Below are 23,689 nucleotides of genomic sequence, written 5' to 3'. Positions count from 1 at the left end.
TGCTTTTATATTGTGGCAAAGCAAGAGTCCTCATCCAAACGTCTTCTGTTTTTTCCCAGAGCATTTTCCGCAGAAATCCTCCACTTATGGCCTGTCGTGAAAGCAAACTTAAATGGCCTTACTTTGTTCTGATTGCTCTTGTGTTGTCATGGTTTCACATCCATTAGCGGAATAGCTGGAGATTTGTTTGACATAAACTGAGGTAAAAGCACTCAATGTTTGTCGTCTTAAAATAGTGGTGGCATTTCTCCGCTGAGGTGTCTGTTGAGCGGCCGAGTGGTGGCTTTGAAAAGTTGTCAAGCAATCGAAGTGTCCTTAAGAGTCTCTTAGATGGCAGAACAGCGTTTCTCCTTCAGGTTTCTAAAGTTAGGGTAAAGTGCCACGATATGCAGCACATTTAATCCCTTTTCTGAATCTTTGCTGAAATGTGAAAGTTTTAGTGTTTTCAGGCGCATTCTCATCTCATGTCTGTCTGTGGTTCGGACACCAACAGCCATTAAATGCTGAACATTGTGCTGTTTCTTATCCCCTTATCTCTTTCTGGTCAGTTTGCTTAGTGCCTCACTCTATAACCGGCTTGTGTTTTTGTGTAAAGAACCTTCAATCTTCTGAAACTCCAGGTGTTAGAAATTTTGCGAGTAGGATCAGGTGTATGATAATAAAGGACATTCTGAAGCTGAATTTGTGTCAAATTAACATTTAAAATCTTTGTGTGTTTTATCACTTAAGCATTTATATTGAGCCATCTCCCTTTTTAGTCAATATTTTGTGCAATTTTAAGTAACGAGTCTTTTGGTTTAAGCATCTCCACAACGTTCTTCCTGACCCGCCCACTATGTTCCCCAGACTTCATGATTCTGTTCGTTGACTAATGTTCTCTAATTCACACTGAGGTTTGTGGTTGTAATGTTATTAACATGCATATAAGTTCAGGAAATATAAATACTTTACAAGACTGCTGTATATGAAAATCCATTGTTGAAAAAACACTCCAAAAACACAGTCTTACCAAGTAATCTTAGTTTTTGGAAATAATATCTTAGTGCACTTGAAATAAGACAAAACTAACTTACAAGTAACTTTTCAGCAAGATATAGGAGCTTGTTTAAGTAAATAATTCCTTAATATTGATGCATATTATTGTAATTGAAATCTGCCAATGGAACAAGTATTTCTTTAATATTAAGGAATTATTTACTTGCACTTTTAACTAGACCAAAAATGCTTCTTTTTGCACTGCAGTGAAGATCAATTACAGCAACGAGTTAAAGCATACCAAATAGTGAATTTGTGCTTCTTTTCCACCCCAGCTCAGAACTGTTCTGGACTGCGGACGTGCTCCCAGTGCTTGGACCAGCCAGAGTGTGGCTGGTGTGGGGACCCCAGCAGCACAGGGAAGGGCCTCTGCATGGAGGGGTCCTATCGGGGGCCCATGAAAAGAGTGGCAAGGCAAGGCCAGCAGAGCCAAACCCATGACATGAACCTGGAGCCCGCCAGCTGCCTCAACGATAAAGGCTTTGAGTGGGCCTTTATTAATTGCCCTGGTGAGTGAGCTGCACCCTGTGCCATCCTGTTGAAGTTCTAGTATATCTGCTGCATTATTGGGTATCGATTCTTGGCTTTTTGATTTTTGTTTGAAAACGATATCTCCACACTGGAATCCTGTTTCAGCTGCAGAATGCAACTAATCCCTCCCTGGTGACTCTGTGCAACCTTATGCTACTATTTCCTTTTTAATGTGACCTCTTTGTTTGCTTCTTCACTATACATTAGCGGATGATGTTAATATATCCTTTTGAAAGTGGTAATTTGATCATCTAAATGGTGCTTGGTTGTTTTCTGCTGTAGATTATTGGAAAGCTCCACATTGAAGTGAAAGGCAATGACCTAATTTTCTAAAGTTTTTTTTTATTTTTTTTCCATTTGTAGATGTATCCAGAGGCCAATTAAAAGTTGTTCCAATAAAGCAAATTCCAAATGGCAGCACTGATTAAAAAATAATTAATATGACATTGCAGACACAAGTTGTCGACAGCACTAACAGGTTTCTACCATTTCTGGGGAGCAACAACAACCATAGCTGCAAAATCCCTAATCCCAAATCGACACCCACATGACACTCAGACAGGTGTGTTGAAAAGCATTTTCAGTACACCTTTCAACACTTCCTTTTCTCTTCAGCATGCCAGTGTAACGGCCACAGCACGTGTGTGAACGGCAGCGTGTGCGAGCAGTGTCGCAACCTCACCACCGGTCCACACTGTGAGACCTGCATGCCGGGTTACCACGGAGACCCGACCAATGGCGGCAAATGCCAGGGTGAGTGCTGCACCTCCCTTGACTTTATTTATTTTGTGCTTCCAGTTGTAAATGTTTTCCTCTGAACCAGCGGACATAATCTGGACGTGTTGCTACAACGTTGGGTCTGGTTTTGAAGCCAAACAAAGCATTTACACTTTATTTAAAAAAAAAAAAAATAAATAACGTATGGGGTGGGATTATCTAAGCCAATTATAAACTGTCAATAGATTTCTCTCGGGTTGTGTTGTTTTGTGGAACATTTACATAATCCAACCCAATGTGGTGAACGTTTTTTATTCAAATGTCCAGAATGTTGCAAAATTGACTGAAACTTAAAACATTTCAGGTTGGAAATGTATGAAATCAAGGATTTGTAGGAAATCTGTTTTGCCAGTCATTTCTTTGCTTAAATTACTTTCATTAGAAAAATGTAAGTAATTTATGAGGTGAGATTTACACATTTTCACACTTTTCTAGCGTACACAAACAGGATACATGATAATTTTCATAGTAATCTAAAGTCACTTTGAAAATGGTGAGACAAGTTTCAACTAAAGCTCCCCATTTTCATTCCTTTACTGATTTCTTAGGTGTGGTGCTCAGTTTTTGCCTTGTTTGTAAGACTTCTTTATTCAGGTGAGGATAAAAGTAGATTTATATCTTAAGCCTGCTGCCATATGAAGAAAATTATTCTTCCGTCGTTGCAAACTATACTTTCTACAGAGTCGCTGTTTTCACTGTAGATAATGATTATACTGTGTTCTCTACTAAACTTAAAGTGTTGAATGATTGCAGTCACACCAGAGGAGTTGGCACTAAGTCAGAGGAATAACAGTATAGCTCTCTGATGTCTTTCTGCATCTGTCAGCTGAATGAGTTGAACATTGGTTGAACTGTGGTTTTGCAGGTTCCTTGTAAAGATGAGATTTACATCCCCCTCATGTGTTTTGACATGAAATATAAAAAGAATTCCTGAGAAATTACACCCAGGCATTTGTTTGAAGTATGGGATGCAGGAGTCACGCACGCTCACATTCAAAAACATATCGCCGTGGGAGCTTTGTATCCCTAGAGACTCATAATGTAAAGCTGCAAAGTGAGAATAAACAACAGAGCACCTTTAAAACTTTCTGGAATTTGTTCATTTTCCTCTGAAGTGAATCCAGACCTGTCACTGAAACCTGTCTATGAATCCACAGTTTAATTTCGATTGATGAAGCATTCCTTCCTCCCAAACAAAACATTAAAACACAAGATTTTCCACACACACATTCCTCTTCAGACACTGAAATAATTTGCTCTTTTGAGTTGGTCCAGTTGGATTATTGTAGTATTTCTTATATATGAAAAACGTTTTAAAATAGGCCATTTATTGCGCATTATAATCCGGTGCGCCTTATAGTGCGGAAAATATGGTACCTGCAACTCAAAATCATCTTAATATTTCAAAATCCATCAGGAATTTGGTCAGGATATCACTTACCATTACAAGCTAAGTGGCTCGATTATTGTGCCTTTTGTGATGTCATCAACCAAGATATGCTCAAAGCAGGAATATCATTTTTTTTCTTCAGCATTACTGTTACACATTTCTGTATTTTTGTGAAACCCTCCAGCAAAAATCTATACTATCCATATTTGTTGGTGGGGGAAAAAAAAAAAAAAAAACTCATCTGGATGGTATCTTTAAGTTGCAGTGTGTCAGTAAAAATACGTTGTAAAGCAAGAACCTCCTTTAACACTTGGTTAAAAGCATTCCAGTCATGTAAAATATTTATAAGCACCATGTTAGAATTTGGGAATGGAGGTGGAAGGCCCACTGACCCCTCAGTAATCCGTCTTCTCAGTGTTTTGAACTCAGTGAACTAAAATAAAGGGGTCTCTTATTTTCCTTCAAATGCTAAGCTAAAAGCCTGCCTCTGCCAAAGCACTTTAGCAGCCAGTCCACCCACCTATTGCTGCACCTTTTACATTCCTCACACATACGGAGTCTCAAACATACACAGCTGGGGGGGAAGGTGTGTGGGGAAGGTTCTCAATTGTCTGTTAGATCTTTAAAGTTCACCCAATCTTTTGGGATAGGCTTTTGTTTACCGTCGTTCCTGGGTCAATATCAATTTCCGTCGTGTGTTTGATGCAACAGCAAGAATCCGGGGCCTAGCTTAGCACAAACAGCCCAAGAAAAGAACAATTGTGAAGGCTGTAGGAATGATGGGATGTGAATTCTCTCTCAGGTGTTTTCAGTTCAAACATTAGTAACAACTTATTGTTGATGGAGTATTCTATTCATGGATGTGTTCTCTGTCTTTTCATGCTCGTTCTTATCAATCTTTCCCCCACATCTGTTCTTGTTACCTGTTCCAGCTTGTAAGTGCAACGGTCACGCAAACGTATGCCAGGTGTTAACGGGCAAGTGCTTCTGCACCACCAAGGGGATCAAAGGAGACCAGTGCCAGCTGTGAGTACAATAAACCCAGTAAAAATCTGAATCTAAACAAACACTCTGGTTTATTTCTCCAGTTTTTGAAACCCCATGTCCTGGTTTTGGCCAAAATAAGCCTCACTTTTTCCTATGAACATCAACTCAGTATCAGGGTAAAAAAAACAAAAACAAAAAAACAAAAACAAAGACAGACTGACAATATTTTCCCAAAAAGCTTAAAACAAAACACTTGTTGCTGTTTTTAGAGAATATTGATAAAGAAAAAAGGTTATAATTGAAATTTTGCTCAGTAAGTTGCAAATGGAGAAACAGGTATACTATTTTTGCATTTTATTTCAAGAAATAAATGTAAAAAATATCTTTTATTTGATATTTTCCTATATTCTTAAGCTTGTTTCCATAACCTTTATTGACACTAGCCGTTTGCACGTCATTACTCCACTCTGCCATGAAAGACGTCAAAACAACCAATGATCGTTAAGTCCTGTGAAGCTTTTCTGTATGCAGATTGTTGATAGCCTAATATCACTTTTATTTAGTTAATTTCATTCTAAAAATGGTTTTAGCTCAGTAAGGGCTCTGTGCGATCAGCTGCACAAACAGACAAAGTTGCAAACCCAAACTTGTCATTTTATTGTAAATCTTTCGATGAGGAAAGATTACGGAATTGGATAGCAGTTGCCATTGTTTTTTAGTTTTCGTTACCGTGGTCTTTGAGCCACAACTAGGTGTGCTGCATCCACAGAATAAATAGAATATATACAATATATATAATATATATAATACAATAGAAGAAATGTTAGCAAAACCAACTTGGGGAAAATTATCGCAGTTGCTCCGTTCAATTTTGCCGTCCCTCGCTTCCAACGTCCATCATGGCATCTTGCAGGATAAATTGATATAGTTAGAAATGGTCAATATAGGAAAAAAAGAAACATTTCTTTTTCCACTAAATATTGAGAGTAATAATAAGGATCTAATCTATCCTTCTGCTCTTTTAGCCTCTATTAACAAACCTGCTGGATTTGAGAAAATAGGTGGTTATGTTGTACAAATTCCTAATAAAATATGATATACTCTCAAGTCGTTTTGTAATTTCCTTTAAAATTTTAATAAACTTGTTTCACAGCGACTGCTTCCTCACACACAGTTTGACTTTGTTTCTCCTATAAATAGTTGATAATGGCTCACCGCAGGTACACAGGAAGAGCCTTTCTGAAATGCAATTTTCATAGGTTATATTATCCGTTTACAATCTGAACAGACCGAAATTGGCATTGACAGAGCAAAGTTCTTTAAAAAACAGATGAAAAATCACCTTTAAGAAAACTGAAAAAAACAAAAAAAAAAAACAAAATAAAAACCTCAGTTTTAGAAAAATAAGCTTTTTACTTAACCATAATATTAGATAAGAAAATGAATAATTTAATATTCTGTATTGGTATATTCAGGTCAGAAACAAATCTATCCGTAAGGTATAAGTAAACAGCTGTTTGCGCATCAAATAAAATCAACAGGATCTCATTTTGAGACGGTCTGACTGCCAGTCGCCCTGCTTCAATCACACAATGAGATTCATGTGTGTGATTAATTTAGTCAGGGTGATTCATGGCTCTCATGACGTGGTGTCGAGCGTTGATGTCCTGTGAGCCAGCCCTGTTTCCTCATATGGAGTCTTGGATGCGGTGATGCTGCGGATTTGATGGTGGGGGGTGGAAACGACGAAGGAATCGGTTGCATTATCGCCCAGAAAGTCCACATCCAGGGTGATTTCTGCTGATCCGGTGGATTCCAGCTGTGTGGGTGGGTCGTTTCCTCTAAGCCTTGTTTTTACAGCTGTAAGCAGGATAATGCAATAAGAGTTATGGATGGGTCACTGGAAAAGCTGAACAAGCATTCATGCTTTTTAACATGAAACGGTTTTCTTCTCAGTTATTTTGTGCAAAGGCTGCCAATACCTGGCTGGAAATAAAATCTCATGCACTATCCTGTATTTCTATTTTTTTATTTTTACACTTATTTAGTTGCATATTTGACTCTGACCTTTTAAACTTTTGTTTGTTTTTTTGCATTGTAATGAGATATGCGTTATAAAAAAAAGTCACAATTTTTCTTTTCTGAAAGAATTCTTGAGTCAGAAAGTTCTATGCAAATTTAGAGCTTCTTCTAAATTTGCATAGAAGAAGCTGCCACGGCTTTTAAACTGTGTTTCAATATTTTGGCATTCAGGGAGGAAACAGTGACTGGGCCAAAGACGAGGCATGAACTATTTGTGAATAATGTGAAAGCATCACTATATCTGCTGATATGCAACACTGATGTGCAATACTGACGTTGCCATTTATTTTTAAATCTAAAATGCTTACACCTGTCTGATAGAACCTGAACAAAGTTATTTGACAGTTCTTACAGTCCTTGTAGCATAAATGTATTAAAACACTAAGTATTTTCTTCAGTTCTATTTTAATTACGGTAAGATGTTGCATTAATTGAAGGAAAAATGAACAGTTTCACAATCTTTGGGGTCATTAATCATACTCTATTTTATTGGCCAAATTTTGACTTGACTTGTGGTTGGAGGGGCTGATCAAATTCATTTCAAGGACACACAAAAGGCAACCAGGCCACATTTTAGGCACCATTTCAGCAGTAATAAACAATATGTTACATTATTTTAGTAGCTTAGCATATCGTACTGTCCTCTCAGTCTGGCTCATGTCTAACGAAACCAAGGTAGATCCTAGTATTTCTTCAAAATATTGTTAAAATGACCAAGATCTGCATGCAATGTTATTGCCCAGTTCTTTAAATAAATTATTTTAATCCGACTAAACTTTAAACTTGTAAAATGCTTGAACAACAAACAGAATCATTAAATCTTGCTTTGTGGTTTCTAACGTTCTATGATATTATTGGTGTTGAGACAAACCCTGAAGTATTGAAGGTAATGAAGAGGGGCTGCAGGAGAGGAAGACCTCTGTGAATCCTCATTGCTTTCTGTCAACCGTAATACTGAACATATAGCACTTTGCACAATCGACAAAGTGCCACATTGATTTCTTCTTCCAGAAAATACAGTCCAGTGCAGTGATTAGCAGACTGAACCACAAGGCTGCAAAGTGCACAAAGAACACACATGCAGGCTTCCACCTGTGCTTACACTGAAGCCACGGCTGCTATTAAGACTTGAAATAATAGCTGTACTAATGAAGCAAAGAGTGCATTAGTGCAGAATAATAATTGTTTCGAGGGTGGAAAAAATAATGATTTTGTCTATGCGGCATTACGACGATCAGTCATCAGGAAAGTTTTTCTCCTTTTTGCTCATTTAGTTGGATACTTTAATCAGAAAAATTTCTCATGCAGGAGGCAGCGGCGGTAACAAACGCTTCTGTGCCCGCCGTAGCCTGCGTTTATAGGTTGCACGGGCACAGACAAAGGTTCACGCTGAGTCTAGATCACATTAAGATACAGCAAAGGGGGATTGCCTGAAGTTTGGACGCGTGCATGGTTGCATGCCGGTGTAGATTAAATTAAGATACTGAATGAGTCGAGGAGCTGAATTATACTGATGAGCAAGTGGGTGTGTGGATTTTGCCCTCTAAATGCCAGGAAGTTTAAATACTTAACGACGTTCCCTAAGCTTCCTGTAGCCTGTGGCAGCATTTGTCCTTCATCCCTTTTTTTTTTTTGTCGTAGGGAACAAAACATTCTGCCTGTTTAGCATCAAGCAGCGAGAACAGCAAAAACTATTCAAGTTCCAGAAAGATTCATCGTGCGAAAGAAGTGGAGTCTTTAGAAGTGACGCAAATCTCCCCCGAGCTTTCCTGAAGTGTTGCCGAATTATTTTAAGAACTGGAGTCGATCATTTTACAATGTAACGCCGCTTCACAGCCGCCTCCTCCTCCTCATCATCATCATCATCATTGGCGGCGTTGTCGTCTCTCAGTCGGCTTCCCTCCCGCCCTCCGCCGTCCTCTCCAACTCCTCACCAGCACCTCTGATTTTTCACATTCTAACAAGTTTAATTAGTCGTCTGAAACATGAAATAACTGCGAAGCATAGTTGGTGCGATGAGAGAGGTAATTTTTAGAACCACTTTCACTTTCTTTGTACAGTTCCAGCTCATATAGGATAATACTTTGGAGAAAGACTTCGCTTCACAATGAATTGTTGAGAGTTCAGGGCATAAACAACCGAGATTCAGAGCGGAGAGACGCATTTAAATAAGATAAAGGGCAATGCAGTCCAGTGAACATGGCCATATGCTTGGAATGATTAGAGCGCTTTGGAAAGCCATGAGGTTGATAAAACACACTAATGTGCACACATATTCTCAGAACCGTTGACATCCCACTGTGGATATAAACAAATTATTTTTACTTGGCAGCTCTTCATATTTAAAGTTGGCCTGTTTTGGCTGAGTCCAGAATTTAACTAACTGCAGCTGTTTGAGCCAACAGCATCACTCCTGAGGACATTTTATTTTAATAAAGTAATAGTAATCTTCCCATTTGGATTCTACCTTTTAATGGCTTCAAATGCAAAACCCAATAAAAAAAGAAAACCACTCTCCAAAATTAAGCATTATAAATCTATTAAACCCAGAAGATAATGATGGTTTTTGTTTTGTTTTTATCCAAAGAAATAGGTGTTTGGCTGTAGGAAACGATGCTTCCTACAGCATCGTTTCCTGTCTATCTACTATCTACTATAGTTATCACTGCAGCTTTTCCTTAGTAAAAACACTGACATTTGTCTCACGATTCCCAATTTATATATGGATTTAATCCTGATATAAAGTTACAACACATAGATACCAAGAAGGATATGTTTCCATTAGACCTTTGATGATTATTTTTTTATAATGCATCACCATCGCACTTCTGGAAATTGCATCCAAGAATGAACCAGATTTGGTCCAGAACTTTCTTCCTTCAATCTCTTATAATTTCTTTAAACATTTCTCACAAAGTCAAACGCCTTAAAATATATCCACAGAAGATTAGGCGTCTTTTTATATAGTGTATGCCTACATCTAGTCTCACCTGTTTCCAAGACATTTCTTTGATTATTTTCAACCCCCTTTCCAATGTCGGCGTCGTATTTTGCCTCTTAATCAAGTGAGAACTGATGTTGAAATGATTTTTGTCAGTACCACGTTTTTTGTTTTGCAATCGGGGGGAGATGAACTGTGATTCTCATCACTGTTTAAATTTAATGAAAGTTGAGGGGAAAAAAAAAGTCTGTTCCATCAGCTGTCAGATTGTTTCCTTTATGTCAGAAGTTTAAGAGGCCTGATGAGGTGCCAACAGCAGGAGCTAATGCGCTGGCACTTGGCATACACCGCACCTGATAAGAGGCGTTGTTTTTTGCTCTCAATCTGCTAGCGCTCATCTTCATCTGCTTCTCTCTATCCTGTATTCTTTGCTGCAGATGTGACTCAGAAAACCGTTACCTTGGCAATCCACTCAGAGGAACCTGTTACTGTGAGTAATTCTCTAATTCTCCACTGGACGCACACACACGCGCACACATTCATGTTTTATGGGTTATTCTCTCGTTGCTTCCCACTTCTCTGCTCGCACTCTTCCGCTCCGGGCAGATGGCTCATCTTAACACTTTGGCACCAGGGGCGCTTGTTCGATGACAGAATGACTTGTCGTGAAAATGTCAAGTGCATCACAGGGAGTGAGTGATTGAGCTAATCAAGGAGACGGAGGAGTCAAAATTCTCCTCTTGTCTACTCACTCAATCTCACACCTATTCATTTATTCATTTAGAAAGGTAAAGAAACGATAGCATAACTTTTAAGTAGGAAGAGTATCTATGGAGGTGAACGATGCACATGTCTGCTTCAGTTCCTGCTCATGCTGCTGTCTGTGTTTATTTGCATGACGGGGTGTCCTTCACAGCGCCGCAGCAGTACTTTGTGATTTGTTATGTCTTTTAGCACTCCGCTACTGACTTCAGAGCCTTTGCCAAGGCTTTGTCCCTTTTAAAATGTCATAGCCTGACAACAGGCTCATTGAGGAGGAGGAGGACACAGGAAACTAGAAGCCCAGAGCCTGTTTTAACCTCTGGACACCACTGGAGCTCCTTGAGCTTTGTTATTCTGCTTTGTAAACACGACACTCCCTGCAGTCAAAAAGGCCATTGAGCACAGATTTAACATAGCATGCTCAGGGTGACAGTGGTCAGCTTTGTCTCAGGGTTTGTTAGTGAGCTCTCCCTCTTATGGATTGCTTTGTGTTAAGTTTTGGAGCATGCTGACTGATAATCCTACCTTGTCCCCAAAAAAGACTTACTAGCCAGACTCATGTATTTAAAGGAGTAACTGAAAATTCAGTTTAATGCGTTTGTCTTGGAGATAAATAGATGGGCTTAGACATGTACAATAACTTGAAGGTTATCTCAGTTAAATTCACAGTAACTCTGAATACATTTGACATCATCAGTAAGTTTCACTAAATTCATACTACGTTAATATTGACTTTACAGCAAAAATAATACTTCTGACTACAAATTTTATTTCTACTTGAATTAAGCACGTTTCTTTGTCAACTATATTATGTCAAACATCAAGTGCAGTTTAATATGATGAATTAGATTTGTGATGCGCCATGACAAAACCAGAAACAAATCGCCAAAGCAGAAACGGGGGGAAAAATATCACCTCATACTTTAAAAAAAAAACAGTTTCAGAGATTTTAAAATGGTGAACTTTATGTTTGAATTCAACTTGTTTACTGAGTAAATCTGAGCCATTTCATTGGGTGGAGAAGCGCACGGTTAATTAAATTCTCCACTTGGGGCACTGTTGTGCATCCATAAACTTTCTCCAGAGTGCAATGCATGGATGGATACTTTAGCAGCAGAAAGAGAATAGCAGGACATTAGAATAATTAGACATCTCTGAAGCTAACAGATCTACAGTTCTTAGATGACAAAATCTATCATAAAGATACAGGTGAAAAAAAAAAGAAAAACACTCCAGGATATGATCGGAGGCATTCATATTTGCAGGAATACTTTTTTGTTTCTTATGTGATGAGCTTCACAACTTCTATTCTCTGTAGAACAGGTTTATAAGACATGGACTGCAGAGCTTTTTGTGAGATGTATTCAAGACTTGCAGTGCAATATGATGAATCGGGTATGGGAACAGTTTGTTAGTGTCAGTATTCAAAAAGGCTTTGCTATTTTTTTTTTTTTATTTCTTTGTGTTTCACATTCATTAGGAAACTTAGAATATACACTTTCAGAATTTGTAAATGACTCAAAAAGCTCCCAGGCAGACTTGTTCCTATGTTTTTTTCCCCCTGGCCAATCATATTTATATTTCTTACGTTCGTCTTTTCAATAGATAATCTCCTGATTGACTACCAGTTCACATTCAGCCTCATCCAGGAGGATGACAAGCATTACACCGCCATTAACTTCATGGCCTCACCTGAGCAGGTAACATCTTTAAGAGCAGATCTCATATTTGTAGTTGTTTAGCTCTCCATCAAATATCTTTATTAGAAATGATCATAGTTAGTTGTTGATGTTTGGCTTTTCTAAAATAAAAGTTTGACATGCTGTCTTTTTTGCTGTTGTGCATATTGTCTCTCTGACAAAATCTCCCTGGATTTATGTTTTTCATTTTAAGGCAAACAAGAACTTAGACATGTCCATCAATGCATCAAACAACTTTAACCTCAACATCACGTGGTCCGTGGGCTCAACAGGTGCGTTTGTGCTTGCGTCATTTTTGTTATTTCCTGCAAACTAAAATTAAGTAAACAAAATAGTTCCAGTCCTATTAGTTTGAATTTAATCATCAGTCAATTTAAACAAGTATGATAGGTTGTTAGCTGTAGCTAAATTAATTTTAGTATTTTTTTTCTGAGGCGCATTCAACTGTAGATTTTGCAAATAATAGTTACCTAACAGATATGTGGCATTTTGCTGAACGGTCACTGGAACACTATCAATTATTTCCTATTTGCACATAATTGTGCAGACTGTATATCTTTAGTTTAGCTTGGGTCATTAAATTGAGCTAATTTCACCTGAAACAATCCACATTGAATGAAATACATGTATGAAGTATGGTTAAAGGGCACACACTACCAGGTTTACAACCTTTATTTTCATTTTGATTTGGCTTGTCACCTTTGGTAGCAACATTTATTTCCATGTCCATGTTTTCAGTAAAAAGAAAAAAAAAACACACACAAGGAAGGAGGTTATGGAAATTAGAAAGGAAGCTAAAATACCGATCAAAGAAGTTTAGAATCTATCATACATTTGGCTCAGACACGGAGAAAAGAATGACTTTCTGCTGTAGTTATTGTCAACTTGAGGGAAGATTTTTGGACAGAATTATTGATTTTGATCTATAATAAAGCAATCCTCTGACAGGTACAAACATTTTGATCAGATGTCTCGACAGAGCACACGCAAAAACCATAAGGCTGAAACAAAATATATATTTTTTTTACCCGAGAAACTTTATGCTCACAAACGACAGTTATGTTAACATCACCTGGTTGCCAACTCAGTGCTAGAGCTACCTGTCATGTCGGTGCTGTGTCCTCTTCTCTCAATTTGGGTTGTTCCTTATTTAGATCTTATTATATAGTCGTTCCATTGTCATGGAGAATAAAAAAGTAATTCTTTATTTTTTCATTTTTCACTTTTTGAGTTATTTCTGTGTTCTCAACAAGTGGAGACAGACCTGTCTGACATATTCCTGTTAAAAGAGGGGTTGTTTTTGACCAGGAAAAAAAAAGTCTGTTTTCTGTTTACAGACTCGGACTGTGGGAGTCTGGGGTTCCAGACAACATGCCATCACTCTCTAAATGAAAGTGCAATTCCATTTAGAGATACACGGTTTCCAAAAGTCTGTTTCAGAAATGGGCTTCTTAAAATTTTTATGTTTAAAAAAAAAAAAGAAAAAAAAAAGAAAAGGCTTTAAAGCTTTGAATATTTTCAAGTTTTCTGTTTCTACTCTGTCATTTGCCCTATAAAGTAGTTTAGTTCAGAGTTCTTGGTTTTTAGGATTCTCACTGTATGGGATTTTGTTGATTTTTGCATTACAGCAAACATATAATTGGATATTTTAAAGCAGAAGCAACAAAACCAAATGTTAAACCTCCTCTGTTGGCATTTACACTGTCCCTGCTGCTGTTGGTCCCCTGAGGAAAGACACCCAAGGACACTGCAGTTGTCCGGTGCCACTGTTTATCTCCCGCCTTCCCTTTCTTCCTCCCAAGTCGTCTGGCGCTCTCTCTCCGTTCCTTCAACACTGACATTTTCTCCCCACTAAAACATCCCACATGCTTCTCCTCGCCAACCTTAACTTTTCCAGTGCGCCGTCGTTAATATTTGAATTTGAGTCCCCACTTCTCCCCGGCACAGATGTTTTGTCTCAGAAGGAATAGAAGCCTCTTCACAATTGAGAAGAGCAAGAGGCACCTTTAGTTGGTGGGGGGAAAGAAGGTGTGGGGGGGTGATTTCAATTAAGATAAACATGCTCACGTAGCTACACTCAAGCTGTCATTTTCAGTGCTTTGTTTCAGAGCTGTGGATTGGAATATCAATGCTGAGAAAGCACTGACATGAAGAAGCAAAAGAAATGATTTGGAACATTAAAACAGATGGAAAATGGTCTATTTTTACCCCTTTTCTATTAAAAATTGCTTCGAATTTTAAGATGGGCAATGCAGTGCTCGCCCAGAAACAATATTACTCACATTCAAACAATAGGAACTGTTTCATACATGAAGTCTGGATGTATTTGGTGCCTTACCAGAAATCTGTGAATATTAAATGGGAAATTTGGGGCATCGCATTATGCATAAAGAAGTGGGATCATGAGTTCAGAAAAGGGATGTTTGTCGTTCGTTCAAGCTGAGCTTTTCACCCACATCGTATCCATTTTAGTATAAAATATAATAGGCATGTGTAATTCTACAATACTGTGTTTTTTTTTTTTTTAACAACAGCAAAGTTAAATGCAGTTAAGAAATAATGATAATTGCACATGAGTGCTCTCCTGTTGTTTGAAATGGACAAATAAACTCGTTAATGCATTTATAATAACATGTTGCAGCTAAAGCACCTCCATCTCGACGTGTAAGCTTGTTTTATTTTTTATTTTTTTTATATTAAAAGCTAAATGGCTTTGTACTGAAAATGAACACTTTGTTTCAACAGCTGGGACCATTTCTGGAGAGGAGGTTCCCATTGTGTCCAAAACGAACATTAAGGACTACAGGGACAGTTTCTCCTGTGAAAAGTTCACCTTCAGAAGCAACCCTAACATCACCTTCTACGTGTATGTCAGTAACTTCTCATGGCCCATCAAGATCCAGGTAACAACAAACGCCTGACGGCTGAATCCGGAGTAGATTTTCTGTGATAAACAATCTTATTTTTAGATGCTGTCTAGCGTTCTATGCTTTCTTCGAAAACATGAGTCAGAGGATTTGATTGTAGGACAGGTCTTGAATTACCACTGGAAAAATAGTGTTTATCCTCTCCAAGTGTCTTGGGGTTGCATAAAAACCTGTGACAGCGTGGCAGACAAAACGATTAATACCGAATGCCATCCACTTAGGCAGGCCCCTAAGGTCCAATTAGAGCAAAGTTTCTTCAAGGGGAGTTCTGTCAGGTTTGCAAACCCCAAACGTCTGCATAAATGTAAGGAGATAAAGAAAGTCTTAAACAATTAGACTGTAAAAAATCCACTTTATCTGTTTTTGGGAAGCAATCCAACATTACCCAAAGTGAGTTGCCAAATTATCATAATATTCAGGATCAGCGTCTAATTATGAATTAAAATTAGAGACAGCTTTTTGTAAGCAGTGTGAAGTAAACAAATTAACAATTTAAGGACCTTAGAAACAGATTTATTTGTGCTTGTTGAGCTAAGATGTTGCAAAAGATTTTTTAAAGGGAAATACACATATAGAAATAGATTAAATTTATTATCTTCAACTTTACAGTCCAAGACATACACATTGAGTAATGATGGATGTAATGATAAATGTTGCAATTTAGTATGTTGAAATATATTAGCCCTGGCTATAAACCAATAAAAAGTAAAAGAAAAAAACTTAAAATATAAATATTTATGGCTAAATAATAGTCAATTCGATATAAAATTTGGAGAATTTGAAACATGTATGTTGTATACGAACTACTTTATCCAAAAGTTGTTGCAGCTAAACTAAGCAGGTTTCTAATAAATTATCAAACATGATGTTTAATCAATTTATTGCATTGTATTTATCTACCTTTGTGTTTTGCAAATTTTAAAAATTTTAAGATTTTGATTCACCAACGTAATTTAAATTGGTAGACAAATTATTTCATTGAGGCACTCTGATCAAATTTATGTCACCACATGCAGCAGGTTATTTGAAACGCATCAAAATGATCAACCTGTTCTCAAGAAACCCTTCTGCTGTTACTAACCGTCTTTGTTTAAGCAAGACAGGAAGGCTTTTGCTGAGAAATACGATAGTTCGAGATAGGAGTAGTGATTACTAATAATAGCACACAGTGCCCGTTTTGTTAATTAGCCCACTCCCACATATTGATTTTTATATCCTGTCGCACCACATCGCATGGTAGATGAGTGGACCACCTTGAGGTAATAGCATCTTCGGGGATGGTCCATCTGTGGAGGTGGCCCAGTAATAGTTTTCTATTAAATTTCCTGGCCGACAGTCACTTACTTATTATGGACCGAGCCCACGCCATAAAAGCAAATAGCTTCTATTACAGGATAAGGCTTCTTTCCTGGTTGGGCTTCGTGATGCTGGACTGATTCTGGAGACCCGTTTGAAATCTGGAAGAGATTAGTCTTTGGTTTTTAAGGTCTAAGCATTTAAAATAAGCTGTTTTTAATGTGAATTGGGATGGACAGAGATTTTTCAGTGACATCATTTGACATTTGCTTTCAGGGTTATTGGATGATCTGATTAATTTTAAGGATTCTCCAAGACTGGAGAATTATAGAAAGTGGGAAAAAATGTAGAAACATTTTTGTATTCCATATCCTTATTTCCTTCTATCCATCCATTTTCCTTTTCTCTTTCCTTCTGTCATTAGATCTTCATCTGTTCTAACTTTCTTCCTCTGGCTTTTGCACGTTTCATTTTCAAATGTTCAAAGCCTGTCAAGTATCTGCCATAATTGTATTGGAAAATTAAAACACTGATTTTGCCATCACAGATATTTGGGAACCATGTGCTTTTACGCACCATTCGTCTAGTTTTCAAATAAAATGAATGACTGAGATGAACAGATTGAAATTAAATTAACCCTACATATATTGCTTTGAGTTGTATAAGCACAGAACAGAGGAGTTCCACTTATTAAAAAGCCAGACAATCATTTGTGCTTTTCACATTAGCCGTGTCAGTGAGCATCGCATCTCAGATCAGCGCTTCTCATCTTCTTGTTAATAACGTAGAGAGAAGTCAAAGGTGAACAAAGTTTAAGAGGGTAATGGACTTTTCCAAGAACAGTTTAGTACAATAAAGATTCTCATCCTAAATAAGAGCCCTCCTCCCTCTCACTGTTAATGAAAAATACACAAATATCTAGTTGTTTGTCGCTTTTCGGCAGCTTGTTGTTATAGAAAATATAAATTAGTGATGCCGTTATTGGTTGCTTGTAAACGGTCTCTGTTTAAACAACCTGTGGTTACCTCAATTTTTTCCCATCAACTTTTTTCAAAATTGCAATTCAGAGCAACAAATGTGACGCAAATGGTCCACCTCTGAAAGCAAAATTGTGCTCCATTACCCAGCACTACATGTTGCCAATCAGAGGCTGAATACAGCTGCAGATGACATTGTTTTTGTGGTTCTAAATGCTTTCGGGGCAGACTGGCTGCAAAGCATCTGTAGTAGATAATGACTTGTCACCATGATGTGGCCTATCATATATGATTTAGCTGCTAGGGCTGTCTGTAATCTCTCCTTTAATGAAGATGAACCATATTCCTGACTCATTATTCACTGGACATATTGCCTTTGAGGCAACAATACACAAATCACCAAAAATAACTAGTGTTTCACATAAATTTTGATTCCTATCAATCTAATATTTGTATATGCTTTTATTATGTCTTCATTTGTAAGTGTAAAACCAATCCATGTTAAGCCTCGGTCCCGGTCCGGTTTGAGGCGGACTCTGATGCGTCTAAAAGCCTCGGTCCTGGTCCGGTTTGAGGCGGACTCTGATCCGTCTAAAAGCCTCGGTCCCGGTCCGGTTTGAGGCGGACTCTGATCCGCCTAAAAGCCTCGGTCCCGGTCCGGTTTGAGGCGGACTCTGATCCGTCTAAAAGTGTTTTCATTTAAAACCTTCTAGCCTCAGGTTTAGGTACAGATAAGCCTCTAAATGCTCACAAATCACAGCAACCATAAGAAAACTCCTTGCCTGCATCCAGTTTCCAAGCTTCATCCTGTTTCTTCATTTGTTTCTCCTGTTTTAAACACAGTTTTAAATTAATCCATCTTATTTCCCTTTTTTAAAAAATATGAGATAAATCCTTAGATGCTGCTACTTTCTGTCAAATTATATGAAACATGTTTTAATAAATGCTTGAAAAATATAGAACACTTTTTACTACTTTTTTATTTCTAGTTGACTTTGAGTTTAACCTACAAATGTAGAAGAATTAAATGCGTTTCAACGTCTGCATTTTTTCATGTTACGACCAATAACTTGAGTCTACATAACTGGAATTTAACTTCTATGAAAGTAGTGCGTAATCGTGACATAGAAGTAATTTGATTAATTTATAACATTTTCTTTTTATTTTTTACAAATAAAACCGTAATGCTTTTAAAATCATCCCTCTTGAGTCAACACTTTGTAGAACTAGCTGCAATGGAAACTATTAGCAATAAAAGCCCAAGATCTACCGGAAGAGCTAGAGAAGGTCAGTTTTCACAGTTTTGCCAAATATTTTCCTTTGGATTTATTTCAATGGTTTTCTCACTTCTGGATACGCTTTGATCTTAAACATTAACAAGGTCAATAGCCGGATGTTGAATCCTCCCTCCAGTCTTGAGGGGTGGAGGTTTTCTTTCTTTTAGCATTTCTCTGTATTTATCTCTTGTAAAGTACTAATACAGTAATTGTTTTGTTTTGTTCTTAGTTGAAGGTTACTGTCTCTTTAAGAGATTCTACAGCTGGAGTTCTGCTCTCTATTCGTCTTTCCATCGACTTTGACCAGCTTCCCATAATTCTGCTATTTTTAAAAATAATTTGACAATCTGTAGCCCTCATTTTATTAGAGAACATTAGAATACAGGGGGTCAGATAACACATGTACTCCACACTTTTCATATTTTTAGTGGTGACAATTTCTAAAGAACAGTGCATTTTCATTTCACTCTAGAAATATATACCAATTTTTGTTTGATGATCACATAACACCTCAACGCATTGAAATTCATAGCTGTGTATCATAATAAAGAAATTGTAAATGAAATAGTGTTGGAATCAGTTGTTCAGTTACATTTGGTCCCTTTTTAAACAGAAGGTGGCTCATGTGAAGAAGCTGAAACTCCTAAACTCTTCATCCAGTTTGAACGAAGAAACATGAGAGCCGAGAGGCTGCACTTTGTATCCGTTACATAATTATAATCAGAATGTGTTCCAGTTGTTTCCTGCCTTCCTTTTTATCTAAAAAAAAAAGCCTTTTCAGCTCTAATTAATTCTAACCTTTATTGTAAAATGTATTGTTCATTCCTAGTTTTATCTTGTGTGTGTTTTAGAGAATTGTAGTTTTGCAGCCTGACTGTGTTAGCTGCAGGTCAGGCCGTTCCTTCACACCACATCCATCCAGTTGAGCAAATGAGTGTTGATGTCGACTGCCAGAAACTTGTACCTTGTTCTCATCTCTTTCCACAATATTACATCAGACATTTCTTGTTGATTATTTATTTATTTTTTTTAACGCTGGTTTTAATAAGTCTTTGAGTGAATCAGTGACCTTTAACAGGCCAACTTGGTTCTTAGCGCTGACTTGACCTGTGTGTGCCACGTCACATTAACCTCCTCACTATGTCACATTTCAACTCTGGTAAATCAGTCAGAGGTTCTTGGATGTCCAAAGGCAGGTTTGGTGTAATAGAAAAATGTAACTGTATTGTGGTTTTTTTACCCTTCCTGATATTATTGTATTAACCATTACTCACATTTTGCATATTTCCTTCTGGACCACTCAGAAATTCCTGATTTGTCTTCTGTTTTTCTCCAATAGATTGCCTTCTCCCAACACAACAGTATTATGGATCTTGTCCAATTCTTTGTGACGTTTTTCAGGTAAGTACTGTACTATTGTTTTTGATGTTTCTTGGAAGGATACACATTAAATGTAACCTTTTTAGTACAATCTTTTCATGTAATTGTTTTTGTTTAAAAGCTTTGGGAAATTTGTTCTACACATTTTTTGAATCTTTTTCCTCTATGGATTTACTCTGTATTCTTTAATAGTTTACACCTCAAGCAGCGCTGAACATAGGTGATGGCATTTACTGGTAAATGGATGAATAGCCTGAAAACAAATAATCTTGTACTTGCATATTTGTTTGAAAAAAATCTATCTTTAAATCAGACTACATTTGTGCGTGGTTAAAAAAGAATCTTTGGTTAAAAAAAAAGTGTTTTTACAAAATCACTAATGCCACATTTGTTGTCTTTTCTAACGATTCCTGTCTGATAAATGTTATCAAAGCATTCATTACTTTTAATTTTTAAATAGCTTAAAACTTAAATGTGTTTGGACACGTTTCTTTTAATTCTGAGACATAAATTTAAAACTAGCCACTCTTCAAAATGGGAAAGACTGGAGGACAGGATGTTGGAGGAAGGTTCAGGTGTTGCTAGGTTGATCTTCATGCCCACAAGGAAAAAAAGAGATTACTGCTTCTCTTTAGATATTGATGATTTAAACCAACACATGAACTTCCTGAAAACTGTCCTCATATTTAGAATATTTACACTGAAGAGTTTTAAGAATAGGAATGAAAAACCAGTAGCCGTAAGATTACTGTTTTGAGTTTTTGGCTTTACCTTACGTGTAGATGTAACATCCTCCCATTTTGACACAAACGAGTAGCTTATTCCCACAAAATCACCGAAAACATCCAGAGAAAACTTTGGGGAACCATTTCTCACAACTTCTTTTAAGGAGTCAAAAAGTCTGACTTTTAGAAACTAACTGTACTTTGTGTGTATAAGCTGTGCATTAAATCCCCTTAATCAGTCAAGAATGATTATTAACGTCTTCATTCTCCCCTCTGTGTTTCTTATTACTTATACGTGTTTTAAAGTGGCACATTAACTACCACTAACACTTTAAGAATGTGCATAATTCTCTGTAAGTGGCATCTAAAGAGAAGGCGTGGGTGATCAGGATATGAAGGCTCTTAATCATTTCTTTCCTGCTCAGAACTGTGAAGGAAGTCTTTCATCATTAAAATGTTTCTAATGAATAGGTCGAGCTGTTTGAAACGCACCGTTAATGTCTGAGTGCATAAAGATGTGTTTGTGATTTCTGCACTTATGCTTTCAATTACATACTCTAAAAAAAATGATACAAAGTCTGCATACTTTTCATGCACCTGTACTCTCCAACGTCATAGCATTTGTTTGTTGCTTGTGTTATTAAGAACACAAGTAGCTTCCCTACATTTGTTGATTTGCGTTTGAAGGTGTGCAGTTCCGGTTTGCTTATATTGTATGTGTGTGTGGGTGTGTGGGTGTGCGCGTGTGTGTGTGTGTGTAGTCATAATGGAGAGCCGTTCCCTAAGGCAGCTGTCCTTCAGCGCCCAATCCTCAATACATTTCCAGAAAAGCTGTCACACAGTCAGTTAGCCGCTGCCTCCAGCTGATCATGTTACAGTCTGAACAGAACGAATCTGGAATCCTTCAGAGGCGAAGCTGAGACGGACAGCTACGGATATTATTTACACAGAAAACTACACCTTTTGGATAAAATGCAGGGGGTTTTTTGTACATTTTTATTTAGCTCTGAAATCTAAATGTTTTTAGAACTCCAAGATATAATATAAGTCTGAAGGATTAATCTCTGGCTATTGAAATGGAAAGGAAAATATTCTTTAATCTTAGATTGCTTTAGCATCAGAGATAAAATGTTTACTTTAACTGAACATAATGAGAAACATCAACAAAAACTAATCAAGAATATAATCCATTCAAATATTGTCATTATGGATTAATTTGTTTTAGTTGTTATGTCCTGCAGATTTTTTGCCAGGTACGTCTTGCGAATAAGATCTGGATCTCAATGAGTTTTACCTGGATAAATAAGGGGGGGAAAAATATTTTCAACTTATTATTGTTTAATAGGCATGCTGCAACCGCCTTAAATGGTTAAATCACATCACTGTAGCAACACTAGTATCTTCTATGACTTTTTCTGAAACTTTCTTGGGATATTTGATCAATTTGAAAGTCCAATGATGGCCCGTCAGCTTTCTTGCGTACAGCGTTGCAGTTTCTCTGGTGCTGTTTTAACAGGAAGCTTGAGAAGAGAAGAAATAAAACAATTGAAATCTTGCAGAAATATGCTGTGGCATCCACTTATCTGTGATTGCTAACAGTGTGCCTCCTTTCTCACTGAAATTTCAGCAGTTGGTGAGTAATTTATTAATTCGAGCAAAACACAAATAGTTTACCATTTGAGCCTCAATTGTCAAGAATTGGCAGAAACATTGATTCAGATTTTTACTTATTAATTTTTTTGGGGGGGCTGGGAATGTTGTTTGTAGAATATATTGTAGATTGTAGAATGTAGAATATATTAGAATATATTACATTTATAAAGCAAATTAAGTTGCTTATCCTACTATATGGGCCAAAACTTTGGATTCAAAATCAAAATGTATTAAAACAATTTATTTTCGTTTCATATGCAAATTGGTTGCGTTACAGTACATGAAAATATACTGTATATGAAAATGATAAAGCATGAAAGTAAGAAGATATTCCAGCATTATGGAATGAAAATGGTTCAATAAAAACACAATTACAATGATGATGTATTCATAAGAGTCAATGGCACAAAAAAATCCAATGTTACACAGATTACTGCATTTCCAAGCTATATGGGAGACAACCTGCGAAAAGATAAAATCAACCAAACCACACAATCTGTCCCAATCTGTTTCCAATTATATTAAAAAGCCAAAGTTTAGCAAAAGTAGATATAAAAAAAAAACATAAACGATGTTCACAGAATTTGAAGACCTTTAGTAACTGACACATGTTAACAGGTTGGCTTGTTTATGCTATGTCCTTTACAGTTAGCATCTGTCATTAGCTTTGATAATAACTTTTTGAAGCTTCAGATGAAACTCTGCAAATGCAGCAATTCCCATGTTTTACACAAAAAGTTAACATCTTCGTTTTCTCACATTTTATATATATAAAAGAAAGTCGGGTTCAACCAACTTTATATTTTTCTGTTGCAGAAAACTCAACAAATTAAAAAAAATCTGAACATTCAATATTTTTATATATATGTTATTTTAGTCATTCATTGTGTTCATATAACAAACATACAGTTTAAGGCTGAAAATACCTTTTTTTTTTATTTTAAGCTTCACCCGTCCGAGTCTTTGAACGCAATCTCAGTCTTTCATTTCGTCACACTTAATTGAATGCATTATTTTCCACAGGAATGCAGTGAACTGTTTGTGTTTTTCCCATTTGGTAGGCAGATCATAATAATTCCATTTAGCCTTTGTCTGTATCTGTGTTGTCCAGTTCTCAGTGACCCATAAACCCAAGAAGAGAAAAAAGGAACATCACTGATTCACTAATGAGCTGTTTTTGTGTGTGTGTGTGTGTGTGTGTGTGTGTGTGTGTGTGTGCGTGTGTGTGTGTGTGTGTGTGTGTGTGTGT

The 23,689-nt window shown here is 37.0% G+C and overlaps 1 protein-coding gene across 1 annotated transcript in view; it reads left to right on the top strand.

The window, feature by feature from the left end:
• Positions 1 to 23,689, top strand: part of atrnl1b (attractin-like 1b) — a 67,523-nt gene that overhangs the window by 24,506 nt on the left and 19,328 nt on the right. The window contains exons 18-25 of the mRNA XM_007574265.2: positions 1,311 to 1,544; positions 2,182 to 2,319; positions 4,666 to 4,759; positions 10,181 to 10,233; positions 12,111 to 12,205; positions 12,399 to 12,477; positions 14,951 to 15,108; positions 20,022 to 20,083. Coding sequence (XP_007574327.1) covers positions 1,311 to 1,544; positions 2,182 to 2,319; positions 4,666 to 4,759; positions 10,181 to 10,233; positions 12,111 to 12,205; positions 12,399 to 12,477; positions 14,951 to 15,108; positions 20,022 to 20,083 — 913 coding nt within the window. The remainder of the gene's footprint in view (positions 1 to 1,310; positions 1,545 to 2,181; positions 2,320 to 4,665; positions 4,760 to 10,180; positions 10,234 to 12,110; positions 12,206 to 12,398; positions 12,478 to 14,950; positions 15,109 to 20,021; positions 20,084 to 23,689) is intronic.

Source organism: Poecilia formosa, unplaced genomic scaffold (genome assembly GCF_000485575.1).
Source record: "Poecilia formosa unplaced genomic scaffold, Poecilia_formosa-5.1.2 Scaffold348, whole genome shotgun sequence".
NCBI classification, from domain to species: Eukaryota; Metazoa; Chordata; class Actinopteri; order Cyprinodontiformes; family Poeciliidae; genus Poecilia; species Poecilia formosa.
This window is presented reverse-complemented; position numbering and strand designations above follow the sequence as displayed.